Source organism: Drosophila bipectinata, chromosome XL, assembly GCF_030179905.1.
Source record: "Drosophila bipectinata strain 14024-0381.07 chromosome XL, DbipHiC1v2, whole genome shotgun sequence".
NCBI classification, from domain to species: domain Eukaryota; kingdom Metazoa; phylum Arthropoda; class Insecta; order Diptera; family Drosophilidae; genus Drosophila; species Drosophila bipectinata.
In genome coordinates this window covers 12663251-12685943 of record NC_091734.1, presented here as the reverse complement: position 1 = coordinate 12685943, position 22693 = coordinate 12663251, and the positions used below count along the sequence as shown (strand labels likewise).

The window sequence follows — 22693 nt, the reverse complement described above, 5'->3', positions numbered from 1 at the left end:
TAGACTTATCGATAAGTCCACGTCCCTTGGCCAGCACTGTTTTGTTTGTAATTTGTCCAATTTCAACCTTCCGGCTCTGGAACGAGCATCGAAACCCCATTTAGCTAGTAACCGAGCGCCGAGGCAAATCGGTCGGTCTAGTAAGCGCTGTCGACCTTTCAGCTTGCTTTTCGTTTGTGCTCCTTGCCCAGACAATTACTGTCGGTTTCGACTAAATTCAGGACAGCATACCGGTGTAGCTCCCCAATTGAATATTTGATTCGAAATAAAAGCAAAATGATTGTGGAGGAGCAAGTTACATATTTGGAAACACCCATCAAGTCCGAGGCGGACAAAAAGCTGTACAAGTAAGTATAATCCTCTGGATTCCCAGGAAAAGGGACGTATTACAAGGAAGGATCATATTTTTTTCAATAGGAATCTGCTTTTGAGCAATGGTCTGCGGGTTTTGATTATATCAGATCCCAGTCCAGTGCCACATGATGGGCTCACTACCTCGGATTCGTCCTCCTGTTCGGCGGAGGACCAGCAGTCCGAGAAAAACGGTGAGAAAGGGGAGTCCGCCAGTAGTAATTCGGCGATAACTGGCAGCGAGGAGACAACCACCTCATCCGAATGCAGCGACACCGACAGCTCTGGATCCTCCGACACCTCCAGCGAGGAGGGTGACGAAAAGCTAGCAGCTTGTGCTTTATTGATTGACTACGGCTCGTTTGCCGAGCCCCAACAGTACCAAGGACTAGCTCATTTCCTGGAGCACATGATCTTCATGGGCTCGGAGAAGTATCCCGAGGAGAACATCTTTGACGCCCACATCAAGAAGTGTGGCGGCTTCAGCAATGCCAATACAGACTGTGAGGATACCCTGTTCTACTTCGAGGTGGCCGAGAAGCATCTTGACTCGAGTTTGGATTACTTTACTGCCTTGATGAAGTCGCCGCTGATGAAGCAGGAGGCCATGCAACGTGAGCGCATGTCCGTGGACTCCGAGTTCCAGCAGATTGCCCAGGACGATGAGACGCGTCGCGATCAGTTGCTGGCCAGTCTGGCCACAAACGGATTCCCGCACGGCACCTTCGCCTGGGGCAATATGAAGTCCCTCAAGGACAACATCAACGACGAAGATCTGCACAAGGTGTTGCACGAGGTGCGGAAGGAGCATTACGGCGGCAATCGCATGTACGCGGTCCTGCAGGCCCGCCTCCCCATCGAGGAACTGGAGGCCCTGGTCCTTCGCCACTTCTCGGACATACCGCATAACAATAACGCTGCACCCGACCTGTCGGTGTTCAACTATAGGAACGCCTTCCGGCCCGAGTTCCACGAACAGGTGTTCTTTGTGAAGCCCGTGGAGAACGAGTGCAAGGTGGAGCTGACCTGGGTGCTGCCAAGTGTGCATAAGTACTATCGCAGCAACCCGGACCAGTTTCTGTCCTACCTCCTGGGCTACGAGGGGCGTGGCAGCCTGTGCGCCTACCTGAGGAAGCGCCTGTGGGCCCTGCACCTCATAGCCGGCATCGATGAGAACGGATTCGACACCAATTCCATGTACGCCCTGTTTAACGTATGCATCTACCTCACGGACGAGGGCTTCGTGCACCTGGACGAAGTCCTGGCCGCCACCTTTGCGTACGTCAAGCTGTTCAGCGACTGTGGCTCCCTCAAGACGGTCTACGAGGAGCAGCAGCGCATCGAGGACACCGGCTTCCGTTTCCAGCCCCAGCGCCCGGCCTTCGACAATGTCCAGCAGCTGGTCTACAACTGCAAGTACTTCCCGGCCGAGCACATTCTCTCCGGCAAGGATCTGTACTACGAGTACAGTGAGGCGGACCTCAAGGAGATGCTCCGTCACCTCAACGAGTTCAAGTTCAATCTGATGATCACCTCGCACGACAAGTACGAGGGCATCGACGCCTACGACAAGCAGGAGGAGTGGTTCGGCACCGAGTACGCCACCATACCGATGCCGGACAAGTGGCGCAAGCTATGGGATGAGGCCTCGCCCAATCCAGAGCTCTTCCTGCCCGAACCGAATCGTTTCGTTACCCAGGACTTTACGCTCTTCTGGCAAGCTGCCGGCAAGCCCGAACTACCGCTGCTCCCCAAAAAGCTGCTGAAGACAGACACCTGTGAGCTGTGGTTCAAGCAGGACGACAAGTACGAGCTACCCGAGGCCCACATGGCGTTCTATTTCATTTCGCCGCTGCAGCGCAAGAGTCCCAAGAAGTAAGTCCTCCCAAGAACCCATCCCATTCTCATTCCCATTCCCATTCCCATTCCCATGAATTCTATTTGTTATTTCTGCGACTCCTAGTTTGTTTATACGGGCGCCCTGTTTTTCGCTTAAAAAGCGAAAGCTGCCACATCCACCTCATCGGATTACTCGCCTTCTGTTTGTTTATAAATAGCCCCGGCTGTGATATCACTTTCCCTGTCCGTTCCCAGGAATATGCTATCGGTTGCTATCGGTTGCGGTTAGGGTGGGGGATTAGTCCATTGTTTTGACTAATAGATGCGTTGTCTTTCCATTCCCCAGCGACGCCATGAGCACCCTGTACGAGGAGCTGGTCAAGTTCCATGTGTGCGAGGAGCTGTACCCTGCCATTAGCGCCGGCCTGAGCTACACCTTCAACGCCAACGAGAAGGGCCTGCTGCTGAAGATCAGCGGCTACAACGAGAAGCTTCACCTTATCGTGGAGGCCATTGCCGATGGCATGGTGAACGTCGCCGAGACCCTCAACGACGACATCCTGGGCGCCTTCCGCAAGAACCAGCGCAAGACCTACTTCAACACTTTGATTAAGCCGCGTGCCCTCAATAGGTGAGAGCCCAGAGGCTGTCCCTTTCGCTACCACTAATGCTGTCTCTTTCGCTTTCAGGGACGTGCGCCTCTGCGTGCTGGAGCACATCCGCTGGCTGATGATCGACAAGTACAAGAGCCTGAACGACGTCACTCTGGAGGACCTGCGCGACTTCTGCAGCCAATTCCCCCGCGAGCTGTACATCCAGGCCCTCATCCAGGGCAACTACACCGAGGAGTCGGCCCACAACGTACTGAACTCGGTGATCAGCCGTCTCAACTGCAAGCCGATCAAGGAGCGGCACTTGGTCGAGGACAGGACGGTGCAGCTGCCCCTGGGCACCAACGTCATCCGCTGCCACGCCCTCAACGAGGACGACACCAACACGGTGATCACGAACTTCTACCAGATTGGGCCGAACTCGGTGCGTGTGGAGAGTATTCTCGATCTGATGATGATGTTCACCGACGAGCCCCTGTTCGACCAGCTGCGGACCAAGGAGCAGCTCGGCTACCATGTCGGGGCCACCGTGCGGATCAACTATGGCATTGCCGGGTACTCCATCATGGTGAACTCGCAGGAGACTAAGACCACGGCCGCCCACGTGGAGAGCCGCATCGAGGCGTTCCGCTCCGATATGCTCCAGATTCTGCGCGAGATGCCTCAAGACGAGTACGAGCACACCCGCGACTCGTTGATCAAGCTCAAGCTGGTAGCGGACATGGCGCTGAGCACGGAGATGGCCCGCAACTGGGATGAGATTATCAACGAGGACTACCAGTTCGATCGCCGTAGGCGTCAGATCGAGGTGTTGCGTTCTCTAGAGAAGGCGGAGATCATTGATTTCCTCGTGGAGACCGGCGCCACCAATCAGCGCAAGTTGTCCGTCCAGGTCATTGGGCACCGGCCGCCGGGCATGCCGGAACCGAAGCCCGGCATGCAGACCATTGCCAGCAGCGAGGAGGAAGCAACTACTGAGACAAGCGGATCGGAGCGTAGCGATGAAGATGACGACGGTGAGGATGACGACGACGAGGAGGAGGAGGAGGACGAGGACTTGTTTGCAGTTCTCGAGAACAAGCTGAACGTTGTGTTCCTGCCCCAGATCGGAGAGGAGCAGACCATCGTCGACATTGCCGAGTTCAAGAAGACCTTGGCGGTGTATCCCAAGCGCAAGCTGGAGACTTCTGAGGAGGAGGAGACCACCTGTGCCGCTCGCATCGAAGATGCCATCGGCAAGGCGTGAGATCCTGCCCGCCTGCCATACAGCCCAAACGCCACCATCAAGACAGCCTTCTCCAACAATGCCACATTCATAACATAACTCCAAGACACCAAATGCATCTTCCACTTAGCCAAAGCCCTAGAAGATTAGTTCTCCCCCCCCCCCCGGAAGCTTCTCCACTTCACTTCACTTAACTCCAACCTGACCTACCCAACCAACCCGGCCACCACCATCACCTGACCAAGTCGGTACACTCCACTGGATATTAGACACAAACACAACATGGGACACACTCGAAATCAATGACGAATGCATTTCGCTCCCACCAGGAGCCCCCATCCTGTACGTTTTTATGTAGGAGGGATAACACTACCTTTCGTACGATTTTATCGCCGATCTATGAATCAAAATTACAAGTATAATGTATATGTAAATTTTGCTTTTTATTTTCTGGGCTTTGGATGTCAATTGGGATTTCCTTTTTGGGGGCGATTGTGATGCTGATTAAGGGGATTTCGATTAGTATTCCAGGACATCTCTACAATGTAGAGAGGGTTCTGTCTCTTACTAAGTATCTGTACTAAGTAATACCTGTACTTGTATTAATAATACCCTCTGCAAGGGTATAAAAAGTATAAGATATATTAAGTATAAGAGTTCCAAAAGGAAATAAGGGGCACAAAACCTGCGGCAAAAAAAGAAAAGACTCAGATTTCATTTTTTTTTCAAAAGACTTAAAATAAAAAAAAAATACTTATAAAAATAAAGAAGACTAAATCTTAATTATGATTCTTAGGAAATCGATAGGCAGTCTTGCTGACATGGGAACGGGTCCGATAAAGATCCAGATCTTTCAAAAAAATGACAAAAAATTAACAGAAATTTTAAAAGTTGGGGCTAAAAAACCCTAAAAAAAGGTTCCAAAACGAACAAATAAGTAAATAGATTTAGAAAAAAATTTCTTTAAAACCCAACAATTTTTTTTTTTAAATATGGTTTAAATTTTGTTTGAAAAAATAACCATAGAGTAAATTCAAATTCAAAAGAAAATAAGAACCAAAACCTTCTGCAAAAAAGGGAAAGAAGACACAGCCCTTTTATGTGTGTTGCTAAGATAGTAAAAGTATGTTTTCTAATCAAAAATAAATTAAATATTATTAAAAAGAAAATAAAAGCTCAAAATAGGAGAGTAATGGAGGCTGCGGCTGCTGAAATGCATTTAACGGTATTAGTGATGGCCCAGCTGTTGAGCATTACTCCGATAGTCGTGATTAGTGTGGCAGTTTCTTAAAAATCCCAAAGCTTTTGGGCTTTAAATTAATTTCCTAATGCGTGAGGGATTCCCCGAATGTCACAAAAAAAGTGTGTCGTTTGAAAGAACCGCAAGCAGGCTTTCGTTTTGCACGCAGGAAAAATCAGGAAAATTTTCTAAAACTTTCTAAGAGAGAAAAATGGAGTACTTGACAGTGCAGTTGGTTGGCGAAAACAACGCCGTGGTCCGGTTCGTGATCAGTACCGTCACCCCGATGCAAAAGGTAATGGATATTTATTGCAAGCGTCTGGGCTTGCACCGGTACGAGGCCACCTTCCAATACAACGGCCACGGGATCAAGATGGACGATACTCCGATGTCTCTGGAGATGAAGGACATGGACTTCATTTATGTCTACACGCGCCAGCTAATGGGCGATGTCTGGTTCAAGGAGGACGCCGACAAGTTCTAGATTCGAGAATTACAGGATGATGTTGCACTTTCCAAAAGGTATAGAAGAAGAGTTTTTTTTTGCAAGGAAATCTGAGTTTTACTTACACACATACATATATGTGCATTTTTTTTTTCAGATCTTTTGGGGAGTTTTTCTCCTCAGCTCTACACGAATAGCTTTATATTATTCTAACATTTAAGAAATCTCTAAACAAGACGGAAGAAAAAAAAAGGAAAAATGAAAAAATCGCACTAATACAAAAGAATGAAAACACGCATGTTCTACTCGTTTTCGGGCCTATGGAGGAATCTTTTTACCAGAGCTATACACAAACACCTCAACTATAATCTCGCATTGAAGAAAGCTCCAACGAGGCCTGAAGAAAATCTAAACAAATAACGGAAACATAATAAAGGAAATCTCGCATTGAAGAAAGCTCCAACGAGGCCTGAAGAAAATCTAAACAAATAAAGGAAACATAATAAACAACTCATATGCACACTCGTTTTCTGATTTATGGAGGTGGTTTTTAAAAGAGCTTTGCTTTTATACCTTCATACCAGCCTCGCATTTGAAAAATCACTGAATATATAGAAAGGAAATACAATATACACATATGTACCTTTACGACACATGAAGTCTGAAGAAATCAAGGAAATACATATAACAAATATTATACAACTATACACTGTCTTTTGATCTATTGGGGAGTTTTGTTGCCTCAGTTTTACAGGAATAGCTTTATTGTAGAATCGCAAGAGCGTCTGAGGAAAATCTGAAGAAAATCTTAAGAAATATAGGATATTTAATATACAACATATAGATATGTACACTAGTTTCTAGATCTATTCAGAATACCATACTTGCTTTCCGATCTAATAAGGAGCTGTACGGATATAGCTTTATTGTATCCTCGTAATCGAAGAATGTCTGAGGAAACCTAAAGAAAATCTTAAGAAATATAGGATGTTCAATATACAACATATACATATGTACCCTAGTTTTTAAATGTATTTTGAATAAGATCCTTGATCATAAGACTAGTTTATATATCTAATCATAATAGCATTGTTGCTTTCCGATCTAATAAGTTCTGCAGCTGAGCTATACGGATATAGCTTTATTGTATCCTCGCTATTGAAGAATGTCTAAGGAAACCTCAGACCAGAAAATCTTAAGAAATATGGGATATAGGATCAATATACAACATATGCATATGTACAATAAATTTAAGATTTATTCAGAATAACATCCTTGATTTCCGATCTAATAAGGAGTTCTGAAGCTGATCTGTACGGATATAACTTTATTGTATCCTCGCTATTGAAGAATTTCTAAGTAAGACTGAAGAAATATAGGATGTTTGTTTAATATATACAACATGTTATGGATATTTAATATACAACATATGCATACATATGTACACTAGATTTTAGATATATTAAGAAGAACATCCTTAATTTCCGATTAGGGAAGAGATCTGCTACCTCTATTGCTTTATTGTATCCTCTAATTCAAAGGATTCTTAAAGAAATACAAGAAGTAAGATAAACAACATCTATGTAAACTGTTTTTCAGATCTATGAAGGAGTTCTGCTACCTAGGCTTTACCCCATTATTTTTATTATACTCTAATAGCCCTATTGTATCCTCACACTTGAAGAATTACTGAAAAAGCCTAAAGAATGAAAGAAAATGTAGTATTCCACATATATGTAGACTCCGTTTTCCGATCTATTGATGAGTTTTAGATACCTGAGCTTTATATAACATAAATGACTTTATGACCCTCGAAGTTAAAGAAGATCTAAAGAAGTCTATAATAAACCCCTTCCTAAACACTTTTTTATTAGATCTATTGAGGGGTTTTTGTATCAGTGCTTTAGGGTCTCTTTGCATTTAAGGAGACTCTGCAGAAGCCTGAGGAAGTAAAGGAACATACAACATTCACATCATATATCCTCCCAATTGAAAGAACCTCTTTATAAATGAAAAACCAGACCATTTATTTTGTTTCAGCCGGTATGGGGCACCGCACTCCTCTCGTTTTCATCTTCGTTTTTATTTTTATTTACAATAACAATGCTCTGCTGTTTATAAACATTAAAGTTACATATAAAGAATGTGTTTTAATCGTTTTTCTCATTTTTAAATATTTTTATTGGTTTTCAAATTGTGCCCGGTTGTCTTACAAAAGTACATCCTCCTATGGTGGCGCGTTTAAGGATCAGAGCCGATTATCTTGGGGGATTCAGGGACTTGGAGGGTCAATGCTTGTTCGATTTTCGTCTTTTTGATGGGGTTTTTAAGGCCTACAGTAATGAATAATAATGCAGTTTAACAATAACAATAATTCCATGATGCTTGATGCTTCTCATCTCTCCACTTTGTTCTTCAAACTTAATATTAGCTACTAGCAGTAGAGCTCTGAACTATCTCGTATAAAAAACCAAAAAAAAAAAAAACTCTTAAAAGTTATAGAGGGTGAGGTGTTCAGGGGACGGGTGGGGGGGCTCATAAAAGGGAAAAGGATAAAGCAATACAGGTCAGAATCTTAGACGCTGATAGTCTTAACTATGGGTTCTTCGTTTGAGCAATCATATATACACGTACTAGGAATATAATCTAGCTGGTCCGTAGGATTGCACTCCGACCTTGCACACGATTTCCCCCCCTAGACCTAACATATATATAGCTGTATATATATATATATATATATTTGTTTGTACATATGCATACTATAACTCTCTCTCTCTATCTCTTTCTATCTGGCTCCATAAGCTTTGGGTTTCAAGTTCAGTTTTAATGCCCGCTTAGAATTGAACAATTTCACTGAAATTTTGTCGTCTTAAGGTCCATTTAGAGCTTCTGCAGCTCTGTGCTGTCGCTGGGGTGGTAGCGACTCCGCACAATCTTCGTCCGGCCGTCGTACTGCTCCTCGGGATCGAGCAGGCCCTCCTCGTGCTTGCCGTCCAGCGATGCGACGCCGCCGTTGCCGTGCATGAAGATGCGCGAGATGAGCGAGTTGGTGGACCGTTTGAAGGCCATCCGGCTGCCGCCGATGTTGCCGCCCTTCTCGGGCAGGTCGTCCAGGCCGCGGTGCAGCGACAGCTTGTCCAGTTCCGTTTCGGAGCCCCGGGCCCGCTCGGCCGCCAGTTGCGCCTCGTACTCCGGCGTCCGGAGCGTCTTTGCTGTCGGCTTCCGGTACATCTTCAGCAGCAGCGAGGAGCAGACCACGCTCACGGAACTGGCCGCCATCGCCACGGAGGCCATCCACGGCAGCAGAGTGAAGCCGTAGGGGGCGAACAGGCCACTGGCCAGCGGAATGCCCAGCAGGTTGTACATGCTGGCGAAGAAGAAGTTGTAGCGGATGCGGCGCACCGTGCAGCGGGACAGATCCAGACAGGCCACCACATCCAGCAGGTCGTTCCGCATCAGGACGATGTCCGACGCCTCGGCGGCCACGTCCGTGCCGGCGGCTATGGTGATGCCCACGTCGGCCTGGGCCAAGGCGGGACTGTCGTTCACGCCGTCACCCACCATGGCCACCCGGATGCCGTTCTGCTGGATGCGCTGGATCTTGGCCACCTTGTGGGAGGGCAGCACCTCCGCGTACACGGTTCGGATGCCAACCTGGAGGAAGAACGAAGATTAAGTAACTTGTTGGGAGTAACTGGAGTACTAGTACCTCTCTTGCTATGCTGGCGGCAGTGTTCTTGTTGTCGCCCGTCAGCAGGACCACATCGATGCCCATCTTCTTCAGGGTGTACACGGCCAGGTGGGCCTCCGGCTTGACCATGTCGGAGACGGCGAACATGCACACCAGCTGGCCGTTGAGGGCGCACAGCACCGCCGTGTGTCCCTTGCGCTCCTCGTGCGTCATACAGTCGCTGATCTCGAGCGGCACCTCAATGCCGTTGCGCTGCATCCACTCCCGGTTGCCGATCAGCACCAAAATCTCCGGGCCGTCGATGATGTTCTTCTGGTCCGCGACCTGTACCAGGTCCTGCTCCAGATCCAGGTCGGAGAGCAGCTGCTGCTGCGTCAGTTCCATTGACTTGCGGACGTTACGCTGGGGCAGCAGGTGCTCGATGGTGGCCCCATTGCCGACCACCGAAACGGAGCCCTGGGGGTGGGTGCGGTGCAGGTTCTCGTAGTTGATGATCCGCTCGGCGTTGCAGGCCTGCCGGAGCGTGTGTTCGTAGTTGGAGACGGTGACGCGGATGCCGCAGCCGGGCACCGCCTGGAAGTGACTGCTCTTGCCGAAGCTCACCGTCTGGGGCGCCCCGTTGCCCTCCACATTGAGCATCTCCTTGGCGAAGTGGACGATGGCCGAGGCGATCGGGTGCTCACTGTTCTGCTCCGCAGCTCCCACGATGGTCAGGGCCCGTGCCAGGCTGCAGACCTGGGCGGAGACGAAGAGGGTAACCTTGCTGGTCATCGGAGTGCCGTGGGTGATGGTGCCCGTCTTGTCGAAGACCACGGTCTTGACCTGGAAGGCAAATCATGATGAATTCTTGGGAGAGAAATTGGACCTGGATGGACCTACCTTGTGGGCATTTTCCAGAGCAGTGGCTCCTTTCACCAGCACTCCGTTGATGGCTCCAGTGCCAGTGGCCACCATGACGGCGGTGGGCGTGGCCAGGCCCAGGGCGCAGGGACAGGCGATGGCCAGCACGCTGAGAGCACACTTGAAGGCGTAGCTGACGATGATGGTGTTCTGGTCCATGTGCATCTTGTGCTCCATGGCCACGGGCACCAGGTCCGGGTTGGAGAAGCCAACAATGATCCAACCAATGAGGGTGATGCTGGAGACGAGGACCACGAAGGGCACGAAGTAGCCGGCGATGCGGTCGGCCAGTTGCTGGATGGGCGCCTTGCTGGTCTGGGCCTCCTCCACGAGACGGACGATCTGCGCCAGCGTCGTGTTCTCGCCCGTGTGCGTAGCCTCCACCAGGAGCACACCGTTCTGGTTGATGGAACCGCCAATCACCACGGCGCCCTTGCGCTTCGCCACCGGCATGGACTCGCCCGTGATCAGGGACTCGTCGCAACTGGAGTGGCCGTAGAGAACCTTGCCATCCACAGGGACCTTGGCGCCCGGTATCACCTTCAGGATGTCCCCGCGCTGAACGTAGTCCACGGATATGGTCTTTTCGCTGATGATGTCAAAGTCCGGGGAGATCTCCACCAGCAGGGCGTCGGCCGCCTTCAGGGAGAGCAGCTTCGAGAGCGCCTCGGAGGTCTTGCCTTTGGCAATGTGCTCCAGCCAGCGGCCCAGCGAGATGAAGATCAGCAGCATGGGCGGGGTGTCGAAGAAGGTCAGCGGGGAACTGTTCTGCTCCAGCAGAATGGCCGCGATCACCACCGCCACGGAGTACACGTACGAGATGGTGGTGACCATCGAGATGAGGACGTCCATGTTGGTGGTGCCGTGCTTAATGGCCCGGTACGACTGTACGTAGAAGTGGAAGCCGCCGAAGAACTGCACCGGCGTGGACAGGAGGAACATCACCAGGTTCTCCATGGACAGGCCCGGCACCAAACAGCACATGTTCGCGTGCCCCTTGTCGCTCATCTCCAGCATGAAGTAGATCATGGCCACCATGCAGGGTCCTCCGAAGACCAGCGAGACGAGGAAGGCGTTGCGCCACTTGCGGATCTCCTCCTTGTGCTCCAGGTAGTTGTGGGCCATCTTGTCGCGTCCCGTCATCAGCTTCGCCTCGAAGCCCAGCCCCTCGATCGCCTCACATATGCTCCGGGGTCCAGTGTCCTCCGTGTTGTAGCGGAATTTACCTAAAATGGGATAACAGTTTTACATATAATTCATAATTTATAAAGGATTCAAAAATAATAAAATGCGGTAGATATGAAATGTAATCGATAGTAATCGATACCTTACCGATTAAAGTTGGAAAAGGATTTTAAAGTTACTTTTCTAATGGAAATAATCCTATTAGAAATATCTTTCGTGAAATATATATAAAATAATGAGTAAAAGTATAATATTTCCATTATATTTAATCGGAATATTACATTGTGTATCGCATTATATCGGAATAATCGATAGTGTATTCAATAAATTTGAATGTTAAAATTCCTACTTTTCGAATGGAAATAATCCTGTGAGAAACATCTTTATAGAATATATATATAAAATTATAGTTCAAATGCCAATATTTCCATCATATTTAATCGAAAAAATCGATCGCTTGTCTCGAAGTTCGAATTTGAAGATAAAATGCATTTTTTAGTAAAAATTTACTATTAGCCATTTAGTATTGTTCTATTAAATATATTCCTGTAGTTTATAAATAAAATAATAATAACAATTTTATGTTACCATTATTTTTAATCAAAATTATCGAAAGCTTATCGAAAAAATATATGAAAGAATGAATTTTTAAGATAAAATTGACTATTTCCCATTAAATTTAATATAAATTGTTCTATTAGATATTAGATTCTTATACATTATAATATAATAATAACAGTTTCTATATTTCCATTACTTTCATCGGAATAATCGATAGCTTATCAAAAAAAAATAGAAGAAAGAATTCATTTTAAATTGAAAATTGTATGATGATAAATATCTCTACAGATTATGTACATAGATTATGTATTCCTATAAATCCTTATATTATATTTTCTCGGAATAATTGATAGTTTATCGAAAAAAAAATTAAGAATGAAATTGCATGTTTAAATTAGCACTTTTCAATTATATATAATCGAATTATTCTAGTGAAAATAATCCTATAGAGTATATTTATAAAAATAATAATTCCTGTATAATTCGTGTCCATTATATTTAATAGAAATACATAATAATCGATGGTTTATCGAAAAGTCATAGAGAATATACCATTGGGAATCTCTCGAATAGAAGCAAAGGTACAAAAATAAATATATAACTTTCATAAAGCTGAAAGCAATGCTAGTTTGATTTAATCAGTCTAGCTAAGAGTTAGCCAAGATAACCTGCCATGGCACACATTGAAACGCAACTAGTTCCACGCGTAATAACAAAGTTTAGAGAAAGCTGTTTTCAGTTACAGGGAAAGAAACTAGTTAGAGTTTAATCAACGGCAAGTCATGGACCATAACACTCCATAGAGAGAAAGAGAGTATATATTTACTTGCTAGGACATGGTTTAAAAAGCTTTATTTTGTCAACCAGTTGTATGGTGTATTTAGTTTCCTAATTGACTGATAAACAAGTTTACTCTTAAAGTAAACATTTCCCTTTTGTTTATCAATTTCGTTTGCAATTTCATCACAGGTTCTGGCTCTTATCACTCTAATGGCTTTATAGTGGCAAATAGCCTTAAATTATTCCTCTTATTTTTTCTGCCAGTGTCCAATGAAATGGCTTGTATGATTTAATGACTTGTCGCTAATGCCGGTTCTGGGATTGTAATTGAAATCGGAGCGTGCAACCGGTTCGATTGCCTCAGATTGGCTTGCAAACTCGAATAGCAGGCTTTTCTACGTGTATATGTACATTGGCACTCGTAATCTCATACTCATGTGCTCAGCCATTTATAAATAAATTGAGGTTGCAATTTCCCCACATTTTTGTCATTAGATCTTATCGAAATTATCGATAAACACTACAAGGTTTATCCGGACTAGGGCTTTAGCTATAATTTCTTCTATGAACTATCACCAGGTGGTAGATAAAATAAAAGTCAATATTTTAGAGATAGTTTTCCATTATATCTTATCGAAATTATCGATATTTGAATCAAAGAAATAATGAAATAAATCCTATTGAGATTTCAGATTTTGTCTTTCAAGAATATCCCCCAAAAAACTATCTATTGTTTACCAACAGGTTAATAAAATAAAAAATAAGCCTTAAGCTACCTCCATATCTTATCGAATCTATCGATAAATACTACAAGGTTTATCGGGACTAAGGATTCATCTAAGTTGTCTTTTCAAAACTATCACTATCTGGTAATGGGATTAGAAGACAAGGTTTTAGAGCTAATTTGGTATAATATATATATAATAATATATACTAATACTATATACTAATAGTTTTATCAAAAAAATCGTACAGAAACTTAAATTAATTATTCTAAAGTTTCTTTCTATATTTTTTTTAAAGAAAAAACTATCTCCGGCAGGCATGTTATATAAAATAAACAGCATTAAAGCCATTTCACCACTATGTTATCGAATTTATCGATAAATACTAACGGTTTTGATCAGAAAAATCAGACAGTATATCAAATTAATGTTTTATATTTTTTCTTACTAGAATGTCTACCAACAACTATCCACAATAGTTGAATAAACTATGACAGATGGTAATAGAAGATATTTCGCCATAATATCTTATCGAAAATATCGATAAATACAAGATAGTTTATGAGAGAAATCGTATAATTATAGTTACAAAAGATTATCAAGAGTATAAACAGTTTATACCTCATAAATGCTCCCAAAAACTACCTCCAGCTGGTAAATCAAAGCCTTCTAATCAAAATAATCGATAATTTATCGAAAAAATCATCAAATAAATGTGCATTTCAAAGACTCCAACTTTTCTCTCAAAAACTATCCCCAAAAGGTGATTAAAAATAGAGACTCGTACGGCTTTTGAGCTCATGAGCCAGCAAGTCAACGTAACCACCGCCACTGGTGGCTCAGGTTCAACGATCCTGATAAGATTATTTTCCGTTTGTCCCCCGTCGGTGGTTGCTGTTTCACTTTTGATTATTAGCATGTCACTTGGTTACCCAATCAACTACGAATTGTGTTTCCCGGCGAAGGTTGTCCCCCCCAATCGAGTGTGTTATTCCAGTATCCGATGCGAATGACAAATACTTCATTATTATTCAGTGACTGGAGATGGGTGGGTGGGGGAAGGCCCCAGCTCCCGAGACGGCAGTGATAAGCAATATAATCGCTTCTCCTGACACGACATATCACTGGAATATTTACAAAGTGACAGCATTGCTATATACTACAGAATAGTAATCTCATTAGAGCCGAGAAACTAATAAAATATCATCTGCAGGTAGCTTCGGGAGGGTTTTAGGGCCTAGGCTTTGGGAATGACTTGTGGATCACACTTTCCAGATACAAGTTGGAGACATTCCCCATTAATTATCGTTCAATTAGAGGGCCAGACCGTGTGCAAAAACTGAAAGGATTATGAAGCATAATGCCTTGGAATCGCACATAGTTGAGATAGTCCCAATTTCCGCTAATTATCGATGGATGGTTATCGATCGATCACTGTCTTTCGGAGGGCCGTGTGCTTCAAGGTTTGGATACAATTTTCCAACTAAATAGCTGGAAATTAAATAAATTCTAACCCACTTCTCCCGCCTCCCAAGCTCCCAAGCTGAACCTTATCGCTCCCTCCATTGGCTGTTATACAGTTTTGGAACATTTTTCAATTCGAATCGGTACGGTAGTGTTGCCGGGTACTTATCGCCCCTCCGATAAGCATCGGAGCTTCGCAAAACATATGTTTTGTTCAACAGTTACACGCCCAATTCCGACTACCGAACCAAGTGTACAAACAGCCACTACACTCGAATCCAAATTGCAAATCGAAATCGATGGAAGTTGTTGTGGCAACACAGCCCAAGAACACCCACAACTTTGCAGCCAATTAGCTTTAATATCGGACCGAGTTGGGACCGAGTCTGAGGCGTCTGGGTAATGACCTTAAATGAAGCCATATGGGGGCTCAATGATGTCCAGAAAAAGCTGCACAATGAAGACTAGGAAGGGCTGGTAGAGGACTAGGACTTTTTCGACTTGAAACCTAGGGTTAATATCATTTCATGGATAATATTAAAATATTTCTGATATAAATATCTATATATATCTTAAATATATCTATATATCTAATATAACACTCCTACAGTAAGCTTCTCAACAAAAACCTTTAAAGTTTCAAATACTTTTCATAGATTAGTGATATAATCGTTTATCTAGAAGGGGTTCATGTTATTAAAGGAATTGTTCTTCAAATTTGATTAAAAGCATTCAAGGGCTTAAGGATCTAAATATTTAAGGAATAGTCTAAGAATTAAATCGAAACCTACACAATAAGGGCTATTATAGGAGGGGATTTTAAGAACATATTGTTAAAAACATATACATATAATTAAAAATAATATCTAATCTAATCTATCATTTAAAAATAAGATATGTAAAATAAGGTTAAAATAAAGTATATATTTAAAAGAGCTACCTCCCTTAATTTAACCCCTAAATAAACTCCAATATAAGCTTTATAATTTAATAATTGTTAATATTCAATTTTTAATAATTTTCCAAATAATTTCCTGTGAAAATCCCTATAAATCACTTGTAAATAAAACCCAAAATAGGATACTACTGACTGAAAATGTATGTATTTGAGAGAGAAGTACCTCCCTTGATTTAACCCCTAAAAAACCCGACCATGTTTTAATCAAGACTTAAAAAAAAAACATAGAAAAGGATATTACTTAAGAAATTCTCTTAAGTTCGAGTCAAGGTTTTAAAGAGCTTCCTCACATAATTTAACCCTGAAATGGGCTCTTCTTTTTTCGAATGATATGAAAATAAAACCTTTTTTCCTTAATAAAGTATTAATAATGGATCCAGTTTGAATCAACGGTTCTGAAGTTTTTCTTATAATTTAATAAGAATCCTATAATTATCCTTAATTCTATATTATAAAGATTTCTTCCTAAGATTTTTGAAGAGGTACCTCCTACGATCTAACCCTTGAATAGGTTATTTTATGCAAGACTTAAAAATAAAACATAGAAAAAGGGTATATTACTAAAGGAAGGCTTTAAAGTTCGAACCAAGGTTTTAAAGAGCTTCCCTTAGATGGGCTCTTCTTTTTTCTAGCAAGACCTTAAAAATAGTAAGATTTGAAAATTAAACCTAGAAAGGAGTATAAATAATAGATCAAGTCTGAATCAATGGTTCTGAGGTTTTTTTTTCTATAAATTAACCCATAATTAAGCCTAAATAAGACTTGAAAATAAAATAGAATACAAGGGAATTATTAAAGAAATATTTTCAATTTCAAACCATAAGTTTCAAAGAACTTCCTCCTCCGATTTAACCCTTAAATGAGTTCAAGTATTTTTTCCACAAAAAAACCTTCAAAGTTTCAAATAAAAAGTTTCATGGTGAATTGGTAATATTTTCGCATATCATTTTCCATTTCCACTTTTCTCGCCTTGTGATTTTTCATGTCAGACAAAAAAATAAACAAAAAATGCAAAAAAATAAGCAAAAGGCAACTGAACTGAAACTGAAACCGAAACCATAACCATAACCAGTTTTTGTTGCAATTATAATTATTTTGTTGAGCTTCAAGTTTATGCATTTTTTCTCCTCTACTCTCAATTTTTTATTCAAATTCCTCACGTACACCCCCAGGTGATTGGGGGAGGAAAGGTGGATTTTCGTGGTTCGGCGAGAATTTCCAGTTCACAAAAATGTGATCAGACATTAGGTGAAGGCATTTAGTTATATAATCCGGACAACTAATTTCAAAAGGCGATCGCCAAGACAGACAATGAATGCTTTGAAAAAATAGCAAAAGAAAAAGAGCTCAGAGCTCAGAGCTCGGGTTTAAATCAAAGTGAAGGTGAACTTTTAGTACACGGTGAGAAATGGTTAGTTTTTGGTAAAAAAAAATATATAAAACTAGTAATATTTTAAAGACTGTAATAAATATCTTTCATTTCCTATAGCTCCCTAGCATAGTTCCCTAACACTAGCCTTGAAATATTAATTAGAAAACCGGTTATGAATAATTTTATTCATTTTTTTTCGACCCTGCTCTTATGAAAAGTGAAATGTTTTGAATTGAAGTAGAGCTCTGCTCCGTTTTGGAGTGGCAGTTTGGAGTCCATGTTCGTGGTCAGTCATACGAATCAGGGAGAGCCAGATATATACTCTTTCACTTTTTTTTTTTTTTTTTTGTCGGCAAGGCGGACTTTCAATTTCAAGGCGCAAATTATGGGAAGTTGGCTAAAGGCACAGGCCTGTCAATAAAAATAAAAAAGATAAAATAAAAAGCGATTGCCAATCAAAAGTGATTGAAAAACAAAGAATGCACAATCACTCTCTTCTCTTTTTTTTTTTATTTTTGTTTAGACTGCAATCGTTTATTCATTTATTTTTTTTTTGTTTTTAAATTCCCAAGTGCCTCGCCGTTTCTCTTACTAACTTAATCATTTATGGGTCTCGGGCCAGTTGCCTCCCTCGAGATCACTGCGACAAAAAGGGGTTACTTTACTATTATTGTAATATAAAATAATTATTATAATATTACCATGCATCCCAATATATTAATTATATTAATACTATGATAATACTTTATTCTTTATGCCATATTTTACCAATAATTTAAAAAATATAATGAAACTTCTATTAAAATCATATCTATATTATACATATCTATATCTATAGCATATCAAAAAAAATATAGTTCAACTGTGTTTTTAGTTCAATTCTTAAGCTATACTATGATATTTCAACATCCTAGAATAATAGATCTCACAAATTAAAAAAAAATAATAATAATAAGAAATATTAAAATACAAAAGAAAAAAATTAATATTTCGTTTGAAAAACACTGTAAAAGTTCTAAATCCTAGAACATCTGTCTAAATCGAAATATTTTTTTAAGAATTTAAAAGTTCTACTTAAGAAAATATATTTATATTTTACATATATTTCAAAAACCAAACCAAGTATGGTAATTCCTATAGAAACCCCTATATGAGCTTGCTATTTTTTCTCAGTGCAATTATGCATAATCACTCTCTTCCCGCTTCCCAACCCCCACCTCCCACTGACCACCCACAAATTCCTACGCCCGTTCCAGATAACTTCGCGCCGCCACTGCCCACGCACACACAGTGGCACTCTGATGGCATTTTAATCTAGTTGCCATTGCCATTGTTTGCTCCAAAGCATAGTGACTAGTGTCCTCCTCCCCCTGCCACTGCCCCTGCCCCCGACACCCCTTTGTACTCTCTTATCACTGGTCTCGGTGCCCCCCTCCAGGGCCCAACCCCGCTCCACCAATAGGAGCACCAATCCTCCAGATGGAACAAAGCATAGAGCCAGCACCAAGTCGCCAGTATATCAGTTACAATAAACAATTGCCGGGCCAGTGCCAGTTTTCAGTTTCCAGTTGCGAGTGAAAACATATGCACCGATTCCAGTCACTCGATGATGGATGGTTCCAGCGACTATATGTTCTATAGGGATAATACTCCCTAGACAATAATTCCCATAAAATATCCCCTAATATTCCTAATAAAAATAGGAATAGCTTGAACAAATAATATAATAAAGTAATTCTCCATATGTTACTATATAACCAGCTCTTATTCCTCAAAAGATGTCTAGATGTCTAGATATAGTAAAGTTGAAACTATAACTTCTAATACAAAATCTGGATCTGGACAATCAAGACAATGATATACTTCCATATTAGGTTCTATAGGTTATATATATATGTATATAGAAAGCCAGTACCCCGAATCCCCAATAATATAATGTAACTAAACTTTTCTAGGTAATAATATTATTTTTCGATAAGATCTCATGACTATACGATATAAATACTTACTGTACTATATAAATAATATATCTCCTCTACTCTATATATCGAATATAATCTATAATTCCTATACAAAATACTCGCCTTATTCCCCAAACCTAGACAATATAAAGTCCCAACTATAACCTCCCACACAAAAGTTCTAGGTAGTATTAATATTATTCTTATAGTATAATATCTTATAAGTAATAGTATTAAATGATGATATGTTCTTAGTACTATAGTAGTACTTATAGATCACAGTATATAGAATGTTCCTTTATTCCCAAAAACGAGGTTAATGAAGTGATCAGCTGTTGCTCGAAAAAAATAACACAATAAAGTAGACTTTTATAAAGATCTAGGTAATAATAGTATGGTTTGATATGAACTATATATAGAACTATCCTATCTTATATGGACTATAAGTTCTACAAGGTATTCACAATAGTCCCTAACCAATCATTTCCCAAAAAGAAGGTTATTTTAGAATAATAATAAAAAAAAAATAATAATAATAATAATATAATATAACTTGTTGAGTTCTTTAACAAGGTGAAGTAGTAAGATTAAAACTACAACTTTCTTGACATGGTATCTAGGTAATATTACCTAATGTTCCTATATTTTTATGAATATGTTGTTACATTTTATGACTATATGTTCTATAAGATGTATATAATACTCTCTTTTAGATCTCTTATATAGAATACCCCAAAAAATAATACTATTAAATGAGAGAGCTGTCTCTTGTCTAAAATGTTGTTATAGTACTACTACTACGGGGTATATATGCTCTATACTTCTTCTATCAGGCTATATCTTCTATAAGGATTGCAAAAAAAAGACCTTACTTCCCAAACCAATAATGTTGCTTGAGTGAATAATATAATAAAGGCAGAGCTACAGCTTCCTACTCAAAATATCTATATAATTCCTACAGTTTAGATACTAAATGATATTATCTTCCTATGACTATGACTATCATGTCCTATATTCCTAACTTTCTTACAATTTTCAGTCAAGTACCACAACTTTTTACACAAAATATGTAGATATTTCCTATATTCTACATAAGTGGTCGGCACACAATACATTGATATGATTTTATGGCATTAGTATTAGTAACAAATACATAGTACACACGTTTATACTGTATGTGTGCGGCAGAGCTCGAGCAGAGCTAATTTCCTATGCCCGCGGGATAGGACCCTGCCGACCACTGGTTCAGATACTAAGTGATCTTATCTTCCTATGACTATATGTGCATATGTATGTATTATATACCATATTCCCATCTTTCAGTCGAGTACTACAACTTTCTACACAAAATATCCATGTTCTCAATGGCCATATCTTCTATATAGAACATGTTCCTACCGATTCCAGTCAAGTAGTGGAACTTCCTCTACAGAATCGCCACGACTTCCAGACAATAGTACCCAACAACACAAATCTGGGTTGATTTAAACAGCCTATATGGATCAATGGAGCTGCGCCAGCTGTGGGTGGCGGCAAACAAAGAGCGTGTTGTGGAGCAACAGGTGCCAGCGGGTGGATGGCCCAGTGCCAGGTGCGGCCTTAGCCGCATACTTTATATGTACTTATTGCGCAACACTTGTCACTGGCACTTGTCCCCCGCCCCCTCCCTCCTTCGGGATAGGGTCTTTGTCCCAACTGAGAAATTGTGAGATGTCTGAACTGCATCTGGATTAGCCTCTGGCCTAGTTACTCCATCCATTCTGCTAACAAGACTCGCCAACAAATCCACAAAACGAGCCAATAATCGAAATGGGTTACGCTAATGGCGCGTATCTTATCGGGGGAACAGCACAGAGCTGGCAGAGATTGGGAGATTAACCCGAAACTAGGAGACCCCCACACCTAAAACGAGTGATTGGATGAATCTCGAGAACCACCGCCGTTACACACTCACCCCGCTTGGTCAGCAGCGTGACTGAGGCCGCGGTCACGCCCCTCAGCTTCAGCACATGGCTCTCGATCTTGTTGACGCAGGAGGCGCAGGTCATGCCGCCGATCTCCAGCTCCACCTCGGCCTCGCCGTTGTCCGGCTCGTCGATGATCTCGGTGGGGAAGCCCAGCTCCGTGATGGACTTGGCGATGTTCTCCGCTGTGAGGACATTGGCATTGAACTTGACCTCCGCCTTGGCGGCCAACAGGGCCACCAGAATGCTGTCCAGGCCGTAGATCTTCTTGCAGTGCTTCTCGATGGCGGCCACACAGCTGGCGCAGGTCATGCCGCGAATGTGCAGGAAGCACTTGGTCAGCAGCTCCTGCTCCACGGGTATGGCGACGGCGGTGCCATTCTGCAGGGCTGCGGGCGGGGCAGGCGATGGGGGAGCGGGCGCTGGACTTTTGCGGGGCGATGACGCGGGCGTGCTGTCACTGGGGTTGGCGGTCGCCTCGAAGCCCATGTCATCGATCAGCTCGGCTATCTGGTCGGGCGTCAGCTGGGCGGGATCGTACTGGACGCGGGCATTCTTGGCAGCCAGCTGGACCTCGATGTGCAGGATGCCCGGCTTAGTGCCGATGTTGCCCTCGATGTTGCGCACACACGACTGACAGGTCATGCCCACCACCCGGATGTTGGTCCAGGCTCCTGCTGCGCTGCCGCCGCCATCTTCTCCTGGATAGCTGCACTCGAAGCCCATGTCATCGATATCGCTGGCTATCTGTACGGGATCCGTATCCCGGGGATCGTAATCGAAGTAACCGGCCGCCTCCTCGAGCACCACCCGGGCGTTCAGCACTCCCTTCTTCTGGCCGATGTGGTCCTGGATATTGCGGACACACGACTGGCATGTCATGCCCACAATGGGCAGGCGCACCGTGCTGGACATCTTCTCCGCATCACTCGCCGCCATCATCCTCGCATCAGCACTTCCCGTTCGGCCCCCAAGCTCCACATAAATCTCCGCTCTGCGCCCTCACAGGAAAACAACAAAAAATATCCGAGAAATGGGAAAAAAAAACTCAAATGGGATTTTGAATTTAGTCGCTCTTTCTCTCTCTCTCACGCCCACTCCGTCCGTATGGGGGGGAAGGATGTCTCTTTCACTCCGAATGCCCGATTGCGTTACAAAACTTTAAAGCTAGATTTCGATTGATAACGGACCGATTTGTGTTGTGTGCTGCCCGCCGTCGCTCGCTTTTCAACTTGGCCAACTTCACACGAAACTCAAAATTTCGCGAACGCCTATAATTTTGGAGTGTGTGTGTGTGTGTGAGCGCGGATGCGGATCTGTTTGGTTTTCCAATTAGCAGTTCAGAGGCAACAGCTGCTCCCCGTCATTGCACGGCACGCAACTAGTGGTGGTCGCTTCGCGATATATCAGCGCAGTCGGCG

The 22693-nt window shown here is 42.8% G+C and overlaps 3 protein-coding genes across 3 annotated transcripts; 2 read left to right on the top strand and 1 right to left on the bottom strand.

Moving 5' to 3' along the window:
* The first annotated feature begins 16 nt into the window (after window positions 1-16).
* On the top strand, window positions 17-4460 carry Nrd1 (Nardilysin). The gene is made up of 4 exons (XM_017231452.3): window positions 17-347; window positions 418-2226; window positions 2537-2821; window positions 2880-4460. The coding sequence occupies exons 1-4, from the start codon at window positions 277-279 to the stop codon at window positions 4045-4047; spliced, it is 3333 nt and encodes a 1110-aa protein (XP_017086941.2). The 5' UTR covers window positions 17-276; the 3' UTR covers window positions 4048-4460.
* A 920-nt stretch (window positions 4461-5380) lies between these two features.
* On the top strand, window positions 5381-6416 carry LOC108118665 (small ubiquitin-related modifier 2-A-like). Its single transcript, XM_017231451.3, has 2 exons — window positions 5381-5788; window positions 5869-6416. The coding sequence occupies exon 1, from the start codon at window positions 5478-5480 to the stop codon at window positions 5748-5750; it is 273 nt and encodes a 90-aa protein (XP_017086940.1). The 5' UTR covers window positions 5381-5477; the 3' UTR covers window positions 5751-5788; window positions 5869-6416.
* Window positions 6417-7713: 1297 nt separating this feature from the next.
* ATP7 (copper-transporting ATPase 1) lies at window positions 7714-22667 on the bottom strand. Its single transcript, XM_043209806.2, has 4 exons — window positions 21263-22667; window positions 10282-11528; window positions 9421-10224; window positions 7714-9365 (listed from the first exon to the last, which is right to left on the bottom strand). The coding sequence occupies exons 1-4, from the start codon at window positions 22212-22214 to the stop codon at window positions 8592-8594; spliced, it is 3777 nt and encodes a 1258-aa protein (XP_043065741.1). The 5' UTR covers window positions 22215-22667; the 3' UTR covers window positions 7714-8591.
* Between the last annotated feature and the right edge of the window lie 26 nt (window positions 22668-22693).

Coding starts and splice junctions, on each gene's coding strand:
- Nrd1 (XM_017231452.3), top strand. CDS start 277: ATGATTGTGGAGGAGCAAGTTACATATTTGGAAACACCCATCAAGTCC. Junction 348..417: donor GCGGACAAAAAGCTGTACAA/GTAAGTATAATC, acceptor TTTTTTCAATAG/GAATCTGCTTTTGAGCAATG. Junction 2,822..2,879: donor AAGCCGCGTGCCCTCAATAG/GTGAGAGCCCAG, acceptor TTTCGCTTTCAG/GGACGTGCGCCTCTGCGTGC.
- LOC108118665 (XM_017231451.3), top strand. CDS start 5,478: ATGGAGTACTTGACAGTGCAGTTGGTTGGCGAAAACAACGCCGTGGTC.
- ATP7 (XM_043209806.2), bottom strand. CDS start 22,214: ATGATGGCGGCGAGTGATGCGGAGAAGATGTCCAGCACGGTGCGCCTG. Junction 10,225..10,281: donor CTCTGGAAAATGCCCACAAG/GTAGGTCCATCC, acceptor TTTGCCTTCCAG/GTCAAGACCGTGGTCTTCGA. Junction 9,366..9,420: donor CCGCCAGCATAGCAAGAGAG/GTACTAGTACTC, acceptor TTCTTCCTCCAG/GTTGGCATCCGAACCGTGTA.